The sequence below is a fragment of the Danio rerio genome, chromosome 13, assembly GCF_052040795.2.
Source record: "Danio rerio strain M-AB ecotype USA chromosome 13, GRCz13ab, whole genome shotgun sequence".
NCBI classification, from domain to species: domain Eukaryota; kingdom Metazoa; phylum Chordata; class Actinopteri; order Cypriniformes; family Danionidae; genus Danio; species Danio rerio.
The window spans coordinates 13,638,937-13,651,004 of NC_141033.1; the positions used below are offsets into that span (position 1 = coordinate 13,638,937).

The 12,068-nt window shown below is 44.1% G+C and overlaps 1 protein-coding gene and 1 long non-coding RNA gene across 3 annotated transcripts in view; both read right to left on the reverse strand.

Moving 5' to 3' along the window:
* The window catches only part of LOC147834145 (uncharacterized), a 762,525-nt gene that overhangs the window by 419,955 nt on the left and 330,502 nt on the right, over window positions 1-12,068 (reverse strand). The window lies entirely within an intron of this gene.
* pimr47 (Pim proto-oncogene, serine/threonine kinase, related 47) overlaps window positions 1-12,068 on the reverse strand; it is a 149,615-nt gene that overhangs the window by 9,944 nt on the left and 127,603 nt on the right. Inside the window, exons 8-9 of one of the 2 annotated variants that reach the window (XM_087279083.1) lie at window positions 9,090-9,270; window positions 8,413-8,733 (exon numbers count right to left, since the gene is read on the reverse strand). The exons of the other annotated variant lie outside the window; for it this stretch is intronic. Coding sequence (XP_087135209.1) covers window positions 9,161-9,270 — 110 coding nt within the window. The 3' untranslated portion in view covers window positions 8,413-8,733; window positions 9,090-9,160. Of the gene's footprint in view, window positions 1-8,412; window positions 8,734-9,089; window positions 9,271-12,068 lie in introns of those variants that run through there. 2 annotated transcript variants of the gene reach the window in all.

Consider the following 12,068-nt stretch of genomic DNA (forward strand, 5'->3'; position numbering starts at 1 on the left):
GGGGAGGGCTATCGCGAGGGAGAGCTCTGACATCCAGGTCCGGTTGAGCCAGAGGGGCGCAACCAGCAACCTGTTCCTCGTCCTCTCTGACCTTGCACAGTAACTGCGCGAGCAGGCTCACTGGGGGAAACGCGTATTTGCGCGTGCCCCGAGGCCAGCTGTAAGCCAGTGCATCCGTGCCGAGAGCACTCGGTCAGGGAAAGAACAACTGGCAATGAGCGATCTCGGGGGAAGCAACAGATCGATCTGGGCTTCCCTGAATCGCGCCCATATCAGCTGAACAGACTCGGGGTGGAGTCTCCATTCTCCAGGACGCAAGGCTGCCGTGAGAGCGCATCGGCTGCACGGTTGAGCTTGCCTTAATATGAATGGCGTGCAGCGATTTCAGCCGCGGATGACTCCAGAGGAGCAGACGGCGGGCGAGCTGAGACATGCGGCGAGAGCGCATACCCCCTATACGGCTGATATACGCCACCGCCGCCGTACTGTCCGTCCTGACCAGCACGTGTTGCCGCTCCAGCACCGGAAAAAAACGGTGGAGAGCGAGGAACACTGCCAACAGCTCCAGGCGATATGCCAATGCAACTGGGTACCTTTCCACAGGTCCGCAGCCGCATGCCCGCAACGCACAGCCCCCCAGCCCGTGTTGGAAGTGTCTGCTGAAACGACAACAAGACTGGACGCCTGTTCTAGAGACACCCAAGCCTGTAGGAACGAGGGGTCGCTCCAAGGGCTGAGGGCGCGGCGACACAGCGCAGTAACAGAGACTCGGTGTGCGCGCGCGTGCCATGCGCGTCTGGGGACTCGATCGTGAAGCCAGTGCTGAAGTGGTCTCATATAGAATAATCCGAGCGGCATGAAGCGGCTGCGGATGCCATATGCCCCAGGAGCCTCTGAAATAGTTTCAGTGGGACCACTATTTTACTGTCGAGCTCTCTCAGACAGTACAGCATCAGCTGAGCGCGCTCTCCGGAGAGGCGCGCTGCCATGGTGACCGAGTCCAGCTCCAGCCCGAGAGAAGAGATCCTCTGCACGGGGGCGAGTTTGCTCTTTTCTCGGTTGACCTGAAACCCCCACAGGTGGAAGTGCCAGAGCACTTTGTCTCTGTGCATAATCAACTGCTCCGAGAGAGGGCAAAAATCAGCCAGTCGTAAAGAAATTGAGTATGCAGATGCCCGCGAGCCGAAGGGGCGCTGAGGCACCCTCCGCGGGCTTGGTGAGGACCCGCGGAGACAGAGAGAGCCCGAAGGGGAGGGCTTTGTATTGCCAAGCTCGACCTTCAAACACAAACCGCAGAAACTGTCGGTGGCGAGGAAGAGTGGAGACATGGAAATACGCGTCCATCAGGTCTAATGCTGCAGACCAACCCAGAGGACGAACGCACCGGAGGATGCGCTTCTGCGTGAGCATTCTGAACGGCAGCTTGTGCAGGCAGCGGTTCAAAACGCGCAGATCTAGGATTGGCCGTGACCCACCGCTCTTTTTGGGCACGATGAAGCGTGGGCTGTAAAACCCGCTCTCCATCTCGGCTGGAGGGAGCGGCTCGATTGCATCCTTCGCCAGGAGGACAGCAATCTCCTCTCGCAAGACAGGGGCGGACAGGGGGCTGACCCTGGTGAATACACACCCGTGACTTGGGGGGCCGTTTCGCGAACTGAATCGCATAGCCGAGTCTGATTGTGCGTATGAGCCACCGCGAAGAGCTGGCCCGCGCTAACCAGGCAGGCAGAGCTCTCGCTAATGGACTCATCGCTACAATCGCTGACGTACCAGCAGTGGGGCAGCGCGGAGTGGGTGTGCTGATCCGGGAAGCTCGCGGGTCCCACGGAAAAGCTGGAGGTGAGATATTTGCTCTCACTCCAAACCCGAGCTCCGGAGGGGAGGCTCGAGGGGTGGGAGAAAGGAGACCGTCCTCCCAGCGCTCGTGAGCCACTGGCGAAACGCACCGAATCTGCAAGCTAGAAAGCATAGCGTCCCAGACTGGCAGATTTCGGGCTGTCACATCTGGGGAAGTGAAAAGTCCCCTTTCATAATGTTTTCATGGCAGTAAAAAGTGCCGTTGGAAATGGGGCCCCGCCCTCCAGCGGGGAAAGAGCAAGTTCCCTCTTCTCCAGATGGCCTGTCCCAGGGGCGCTTCGCGGTCCGTTGCCGGACTTAGCGGCGTTCTGGGCAGGGGGGCTGCCTGCTTCCGAGGTGCCCAACGCGCTCGCTTCGCCGGAGGCGTGTGCGGGGGCGGAGCAGCTCTCGTAGGCGGGCGCCTTCGGCGAGGAGCAGGTATGAATGGCACGGCGGGCGGAGCGGGCTACGGACCGCCGATAAGACATCACCCACCAACTGCTCTCTCACCGCCTTGAATTCCTGGGTGAATTCACAGACAGTGTCGCCGAACCTGGCTGGGGATATGGGGAAGTCAAGAAAGCGGACTTTGTCGACTTTACGCATATCAGCCAGGGGTGGCGCTCCTGGACCACTAATGTGGACATCGTCCTCCCCAACGCACACGCAGCGGACTCAGTAGTCCGAAGAGCTAAGTCGGCGGCGGTGCGAAGCTCGTAAGCCTGGGTTGGTAGCGCTGGTAGGTGGCTATCGCATGCAAGGCGGAAGCAGCCTGGCCCGCAGCTATGTAAGCTCTAGCTCCGAGGGAGGTAGATAACTTACAGGCTTTGGATGGGAGACGAGGCGGACCCCGCCAAGAAGAGGCGCCGCGCGGATTTACCGCCATCGCGCACTCAACCTGAGGAATCGCCACATACCCCCTGGCTGTTTCACCGTCAAGAGTGGTTAGGGTGGAGGAACACGCAGCACGAGCAGAAAAAAGTGCTTTACAAGACCGCGTGAGCCTACTGTGCACCTCCGGGAAGAAGGGAACGCCCCTCTAGTCGGTCCGGCCGCGGAGCTGGGGGATAAACCATCTCCAATCCACGGCCGAAGCAGCCCGGGAAAGCACGGCTAACATGTCCGTTTCAGGATCCGTAGTGACATCGCTCACCAGCCCGAAGGGGGCGAGCGGGTCTGGATCATCATCGGACAATGAAAGCCCACCCTCCGATGCCGCGGTGGACATCTGGTCTCCGGTGTCATCGGGCGTAAGGGCTACCATCTGTTAGACGGATCGCTTCCCCCGCCCGAAGCTTGGATGGAGCGCTTAGAGGAGCGGGAGGTCCGCGGGCCCGTGGGCGACGGATTATCTCTCGCTGAAACCCTCAGATCTGCCCGAGTGCCCGCTGCAGAGCAGGGGACAACTGGGGTGGTTCACCCTTTTGCAAAGGCTAACCGCGATCTTGCGCAACAGTCATGGCATCGCAATGACGACATGAACTGCCCGCGAGCAGCGCATTAACATGCTGGACCCCCAGACATGTAACGCAGTGCCCGCGCCCATCATCCGAGGACAGGAAACCACCGCATCCAGAAACGCACAGTCGGAGCGCCGTCCTGATAAGGACGTGCTGCACGACTGTGTTGCTCTTTCTGTGAAGTTTGCAACTTTATACGCACCGCTCTGGAGGACCGGACCCAAAGAACGCCAGGCAAGGGAGAAACCCAGCTCGACCGTCTGCCACTGCGTGTACACACTCTGGACCGGGAGAATGCTCTCGTTCGCTCAGAATCGCTGGTCACAGCAGGAGGAACCCTCATCGACTCGATCAGAAAGTCTCTGAAGCGAAAAGGATAGCGTCTGCTGGCGCCAGGTGAGCTTATATACTCAATTGATTGCTTATGCCGCTCACCTGCGCAGGCTTGCGCTGCCAATTCATTCTTAATTGGCCCGTTCAATACTCTTTCAGACGAGTAGCTTCTGAACCGAACCTCCCTATGCGTGGATTTTACAATCAAATCCACTTATAGTGCTGAAGTTCCCCCCGAAGGGGAACTATAAATTCCACCATGCACCTCACACACACACACACACACACCAGTTCCAGTTCTCTCCCTTGCACACACACAGCTGGAAGCTCATCATAGACTGATTACCAGGACTATAAATACACCTCACATTCACACACACACTGCTTAGTCTTGTTCCCCTGTAACATTTCTAAGCGGTTTGATTACCTTGTCCTTCCGTGGTTTTTAATCTCTGCTTTATTCATTGTTTTATGTTGTTTGGCCACCTGTACCAATCACTCACCTGCTTTGTTGACTATGCTTTTGCATTACTATCATGTTATTGTTTGTTCCAGTTTGACTATTACCTGTCTGACTAAGCTATTATTAAACTGCGGTTGGACACTCAACTCCATTCTACCCCGACTCCTATCTTATACAGTCCATATACTAATGCCGTATTCACACTAGCAGCGACTTTGTAGCTGCCTATCACTCTGGGTGGCAATCTGCTGCAAACGCAGGCCTGTGTAGGCCTACAGAAGGAATACAACCAGCCTCTGAGCAAGCTGAAAAGGGATCATTTGAGCTCTACTGGTGCTCTTATTGGTTGTTGCTCAAGAAAGTTGCTCTTTATTTGTGTAAAGTTGAAGGATTCTCAATTTTGTCATGTTGCTCGACGTGTCCACCTGGTCGCTAATGGTCCTTTTTGCTCGCATAGATTGAGATTATCGAAAGTCACTTGCTCGCCCGTAGTGTGAATGAGGCTTAAGAGTTTGGGGATTCGGTTTTTGTTTGTTTCTAGTCCATTATATTATCACTAAAGTTGTATTTATTTAATATAAAATTCAGTAAAAGATTAAACTTGCGAGATAGCACAGTTTGAAGTAACTATTGTTTTAAAATACATATACTATTATGGTCACACTTTATCATAAGATTTTAATAGTTAATGTTAGTTTATATATTTTCATTAATTTATTCTTTTTCTTTTCCGCTTAGTCCTTTTAGTAATCAGGGGTCGCCACAGCGGAATGAACCGCCGACTTATCCAGCTTATGTTTTATGCAGCGGATGCCCTTTCAGCCATAACCCAACACTGGGAAACACCCATACATACGTTAGCATATTTTATAATATGAGTTATTCATCAAAAATGCTTGTACAGCATTTATTAAGAATAGCCAACATTTAAATTTCATGCCTGTTAACATGAGTTAACATGAACTAACAATAAAGAATTTTATTTTCAAGAACTACCATTAACAAAAACAAATAAATACTGCATTGTTCATTGTTTGTTCATGTTAGTAAATCCATAAACTAATATTACCTAATACAACCATATTAACCTAAATGTTACCATTTTTTACTTATGTCTGTGAAGGCAAAGCTGAAAGTTTTCAATACAGTACTATACCATCTTTACCAATACTTCATGAAATTAAAAAGAATGAAATATACTATTTCAATTTCAATATACTATACTAATATACTATTTTTTTTTTTTTTAAGGATTACATTAAAAATAGGAGATTTCGTCAAAGTGAGCTATCTTTTGGGCAGAAATGTTAGTGTTAGTTCACCCAAAATAAAAAGACCATCATGTATTTCCAAAGCCAAAATAAACTTGCTCATTTTCACAACACAATTGAAGATATAATTAATAAAATCTGAGAGATTTACGTTCACCCATTAAGTCTGTTCACCCTAAACAATGAGATAAAAAAAAAATAAAGCCATATAAATGATTGATTTAGTCTATAAGAGATGTTAACTAATCACTTATATACATTCCCACACACTTTCAAAGAATCTCAAACAGCCATACATCTCTCTCTCTCTCTCTCTCTCTCTCTCTCTCTCTCTCTCACAGAAATGCATTCGCTGTAAAATAACACATCTGCCACCTGAGGTGCTGCAGGTCAGAGGTTAAGCATGTAACGCTGCACAGATGTTCACAGGACTCTGAACACACTACAGGTCTTTGAACAGAAACACACATTTGCGAGGTCAGGCTGGCTGATCTACAGTAAGGCTTTTGTGGTAAACAGGGAAAGTGTTTATGAGCCGGCCATGACAGCTGAACTTGCAGGTCATGTTTCTTTTTGATTTTAATAAGCTGTGTGAAAGAAACAAACCATTTTCTCTCCCATGTGCCCTCTTTTTACCTCTCTTTCTCTTTTGACCTGTTTTTTTTTTACTTCCCTATTCAATTGGCTTAGTCATCATTTATCTTTTGACATGAACATGACCTTGGTGGGCTTTATTTTATTCAGGACGGTGTAGGAGATTTGTTTGGGTAACTTCAGTTGATATTTTTGTTGAACTCATTTGAAGAAGATCCCCACATTTGCTTTTAATGAACCAGATTTTTCTTACTTAGAGTTTCTGTCTTGTTTCTAGTCCAAATTACTATTAATATCTAGTGAGTATTTATTTTCTAATTTATTTTCCTTAATTTAAAATAATCTGCCAGTTGGTGTAAGTACTCTTATTTCAAAGTGAAAATAATATTCTTTTGCTTTCCACATTGTCAGGTTATTTTGCTTACTTTGAGGGAAACTCACTTAATTTTGACTTACAGTTTGTTTGTTTTTTTTTCAATTTTTTTGACACAAATTTCAGAACCCTGATGTCAATTTTTACAACTCTAGACACAAAACTCTACAGTCACTACTTCACTCTCTCCAGTGTTGAAAACATTGCATGTTGCGTTTATTTCTTTGGATAAGTTTTGCATTTGCAGGATCATTGGTTCAAAAGATCCTTTTATCATAAAACTACTAAAGCAACATAACATCACCCATAAACAAGATACACATCGGTTCAATAAACAATAATTTATAATCATTTAATATTGTTGTTTAAAATTTATGATGGAAACACTGCACTAAAGTTTTATTCGTTCTATTATAATGTAGGTTAACTTTATTAAAAAAAAATTGAATGGTAAAGTTAACAAAAGTATTCCTCACTGCACGTCCCCTTATCGAAAAGCTGACTAATGGCATGATATATGGCAATATTTGCAAATTACATTTGAATTCCACATACTGTATTTAAAATGTGCCATGTGTGTGTTTATATACAGCCATATATGGACACATATGTAATATAACATACATGTACATACTTGTAATTTTAATTGTTGAAACAAATGGTAATTGTTGCAATAATTTGATATACAGTTGAAGTCAGAATTATTAGCCCCCCATTGATTTTTTTTTTCTTTTTTAAATATTTTCCAAATAATGTTTAACAGAGCATGGACATTTTATGTATTTTTATAAATTTTATATATTTATAAATAATGTTTTTTTTCTTCTGGAGAATGTCTTGGTTGTTTTATTTTAGCTAGAATAAAAGCAGTTTTTTTTTTTTTAAACCATTTTAAGGACAAAATCATTAGCCCCTTTTAGCTATTTTTTTTCTGACAGTCTACATAACAAACCATTGTTATACAATAACTTGCCTAATTACCCTAACCTGCCTAGTTAACCTAATTAACCTAGTTAAGCCTTTAAATGTCAATTTAAGCTGCATAGAAGTGTCTTAAAAATATCTAGTCAAATATTATTTTCTGTCATCATGGCAAAGATAAAATAAATCAGTTATTAGAAATGAGTTATTAAAACTATTACGTTTAGAAATGTGTTGGAAAAAAATCTTCTCTCCGTTAAACAGAAATTGGGAAAAAATCTAAACAGGGGGGCTAATATTTCTGACTTTAACTGTATATGACATATATTTTATATGTATGAAATCATATATCAACTAGTATGCCATATATGTAATTTGCATATATTTCTATACATCACATTTCTATTTGGCACAGGTTCTCCCCTTCACATCACAGCAGGATTTTCATTAGTCAAAAATCTTGGACAGAACCTTTTGTCAATGCCAATTTGGACCTGATATTGGTCTGCTGTGATTGAGCTTTCTTGCAAATGTGAAATATGAAAACATTGTCAAAACATTCACAAAATGGCATTTCTAAGGATGAAATCTATAGACAATGTAGTGTCGTGGGGTCATCTTCTGTGGTGACTGATGTCATTTATTCTATCCTGAATCTTTCATCGTCTAAATATGAAACATTGTACATCAATTTCCATGCATCAAAAGTAATGCAACAGTTACTTATTATTTTGAGTGCTTGTATCAGTTGATAGTTACATTTTGTTAATTAAATGAATGCAGTTATTTCAAATGTAATGTTTGAGTTGCATTTTAAAATAGGGTCAATTCACTGTTTATTGTGATATATTGAAAATGTGATTTTAGTTCAATGAACAAAGTTTCTTTGACTTAAATGTATTATAAAGAAACATTTTTGCCAACGGTTGGGAATTTTGTGTCTATAGAGTTTTGAATTGATTTGATTGATTTTGTTAAGGGCAAAACACATAGAATACTAGGTAAAGATCATAATCCAAGGCATAATTACAGTAAATGTACTACAATAAATATAGCAATTGTTTTTTGATTAGTAATGTGCATTGCTCTTCATTTAGACAGATTTATTGGTCATTGTCTAAATATTTAAAAAATTGTTTTGGCAGCCTCAGATTTCCAATTGTGAAATAGTTTCTTTATTCAGCTCAAAAATAATTTTCTTCTTTCAAACTTTGAAGGATTTTTTGTTGTTTAGAGACAGCACTGAACTGATGAGCTGATGGAGATTCTCTGCATTAGCCTGACCTTTTGTGCATCCTCTCCTAAAGACTGGCCTCTTTAGGGAACTTGAATGACTTCGTAATGTTGTAAAAAATGCAACATAAGAAAAAATCATAGATTTTAAATGAGCAGCTTCTCTTGCTGGGGCTGAAAGAATCATTCCTTTGACCTTCATCTAGACTCCCTGCTGTCACTTTAGAAAGGCTCACCATATTGCAAAGTCTGTAAAAAAAAATTAGGCTGCCAGTTAATTGTGGTTTGAAAGATAAATAAATACATTACCACCAGGTGACAGATTAACATCAAACACTGGAAGAAACCCAAAGGTGCTCTCTACGTTTGATCAGTATTATTTTTTTAACTGTCTTTTAGGAAATGACTTGTAAAATATGCAAAAAAATCATGTAAATATAACTTTAAGGCAAAGCAGTGACAATTTTGTTCTCAAATTCTGATCTTAACTGTATATGAAGACTTTGAGGGGTAAAACTAAAAAGAAAGTGACAAAATAAATAGTGAACAGTAAATGAATTAAAAAGGAGTATTTTGAATGTTTACTGTTAACTGTTTTTACTTACAAGTAGCAGAAGTGATTCATCTTTGATTCAGAAGCTTCTGTACTCAGTGCTCTATTATCAAACCTCAGTCTTTAAGTTGAACACGACACACTCATATTTGAAGAAGCAAGCAACAGGCCTCCTTTGTTAGCAAATGAGCCGTTGTGACTTAATGAGCTGCTCGAGGGAGTAGGTTTGTTCCCTGATAATGAGAGAAGAGGAAGAACAGATAAGAGAGTTGTTATGAAAAGGAGTTGCAGCGTTCACAGGGGAGTCAGCCGTCGTCTTGTGCAATCATAAACATTATAAGGGTCCAATTCTCCCAGTAAGCCAAGCATGTAACACAATCACTGCATCTCTTTCGTTATAATCCAACACAAAACTGCAGTTCTGTAATTAAAAAGCTGTTCTTTGTGAAAGCTAAAGCTGTCAATACTAATCAAATCAATGAATATGAAATACAAATGTACCATGGTTTCCTCAAATCATATTAGACAGCAGGTTAACTGTTTTCTACATTTATTGATGATTGATTAGCCTCTGGACAATGGGCATCTCAGGACTCCAGTGGGTCAAATTTAGCCTGTTGTTGAAGTCCATTATGGCCCAATTTCACTGAGTGGTATGGTACGGTGTGGTTCTGTACGTTTTTAGGGCCGGTTCTAATGTCAAAAGGTACCTAAAAGCCAACCGTATCGTACTATTTTTTTTTTTTGGGTACTCTTTCGGAAGGGTACTTAGCACAAAAAATGTTACCAAAAGGCGGGGCAAGATGCGCAGCTAAACGCTATTGGTTTACAGAGATATGTTACTAGCATGTGCACAAGCCAAGAGAATGAAAACAAATAAAACGTCATTTTTAAATACACAGTTGAGACATTACAGTGTGATAATATATGCATATAATAATGAGCCATGATCAACCCGAGCTTAAACAAACCTTGTCGTCATCTTTATAAACAGCCATAAAGCCAAGAAGGAGAGCGGAATCTACCCTGTGCCCCGTAGTTGTTCACAAGGCCGTCTAAAGCGTAAGTGGTTTCACTTTCTCGCATGCATCTATATTTGAAATAACAAACTTTTTGAGCTGATGATAATAATGTGCACGTGATTATTCATGTGCTTCTGACATCCAATCCTTTCAGAAATGGACAAAAAATGCAAGAGTGACGCGAAAAAAACAAAGGAGAAGCCAGAAAAAACAATGGAGCAAATTATTTTTTCAGCAATCTAAAACATGAACATGAGCATGAACTAAGCTGTTGAATAATCAGCGTATGAGGCGGCTAGGCTAAGCAAGCGTCAATTTTGATTAAATTCTTCTCTATTCTCCTATTATGTGGTGAATATACTCCTGTAATGCATACTGCAGTCCTTTTTTGTCTGGCTTCCTCAGATATCTCACCTGTTCACCGAAAATGACTAATTATATCCGAAATGTCTGACACCGGCACATTGTACAAGATTTGCCAGGCACGAAAGCTTGACAGGCGTAGCAACCAACCCGGGCTCATTGTGGAAACGTAGCCCAGAGGACGTTTCTGTGGACCGCGATTTATGTCCCGGGAGGTACGTATTCGAGCGGTTTTTGTTTTTGCGGATCCGCGAGAGGCAGCTGTGCGCACTTTTTCGCGTCTCGGGCGCCTCTCGCGAGCGCGCGCCATTCGCACCCATGCCGTTCCCGCGCGAAAAGCCGCCGGATCGGCCGACTCGGCCGCCCTCATCTTCCTCCTCCTCCTTCACTAAACCCGAGCGACGGTTCGCAAAAGCCGTCCAGAAAAAAAAAAAATTCGGATCCCGCCGCATTCTCACCCTTACTTTTCGGATTCCGTTTTTCGTCTTACCTGATTTCAGGAACCGCTGTTCCCCGGACTCGATCACGGTCGTCGTCCCCGCGGCCGGCTCCTCCTCCTCCTCCGGGGCCTCCGCTCCGCCGACGCAACGCTGTGAGTTAAGCGGACAAACTGGTTGCATCGGGAAAGCCCTCCACTCGGAAGGCGAGCCGTCGGCCGGCGAGCGCGAAGCGGAGGGGCAGAGCGGCACCACACCGCCCCACAGCGTTTGCTCGAAAAAAACTAAACGCGGCATTAAGTACCTCCAGCCACATAAATCGCGGTCTCCAGAAATGTCCGCGGGGCTACGTTTCCAGAATGAGCTTGGGTTGGTAGCAACAGTAACTAAGGAGGGCGGGGCTTAGCCTTTTGAGTGGTGCACTGGCCATCTACACATCTCTTTTGAACACACTATGAACAGCAGCTATGCTAATTATTTTATTTATTCTTTATTTCCAACTGGGGATACTCATCACGAGGCCCCTAGAGATTATGCAGCACTATTGATGCAATCCAAGACCTGTAAAGAAATAATGCCACAAAATCTATAATCCTGGCCATATCTTGAGCTGATGCAGTGGTGGTCATAGAGGAGCAGAGAGCATCAGACTGATTCCTGGAAGAACACAGTGAAATACGAGTCTTCGGATTGATCTCGTGGGCAAGCCTGATCACTCGGAGCCTAGACTGCTGCTCTACACAAGAAGTTTGACCAGAGAAGAAATGGTCATGCCCAACTGAGCCTTGCTTCTTGATGTTTTCATTCACTTTCGTCAATTGGTGTAGTTTTGTTCCTTGCCACTGTTGCCAGTGGCTTGCTTGGTTTGGGACTTGTGGAGCTGCGCATGGATAGATTTGCTCTTCAGTGAATTTTAAACTAAATGAAACTTAAACTACACTGAACTGCACTAATCTGAACTTCAACTCTGAAAACTGAACTGACACAGTTTCAATGTACTAGATCCTCCATGTTAAGCTGCCTTGACACAATCCACATTGTAAAAGAACTATAGATACAAACATGAATTGAATTGAAATGAATACATGGGGTATTCACAGGATTTGTAGAATTACATTTCTCTGGGGATCACCTTTCCCTCCACATCTAACAGCCTGTATGAGTGTGGGTGTGTTTCGGGGCACATGCTGGCATCAGAAATCTCTAGCC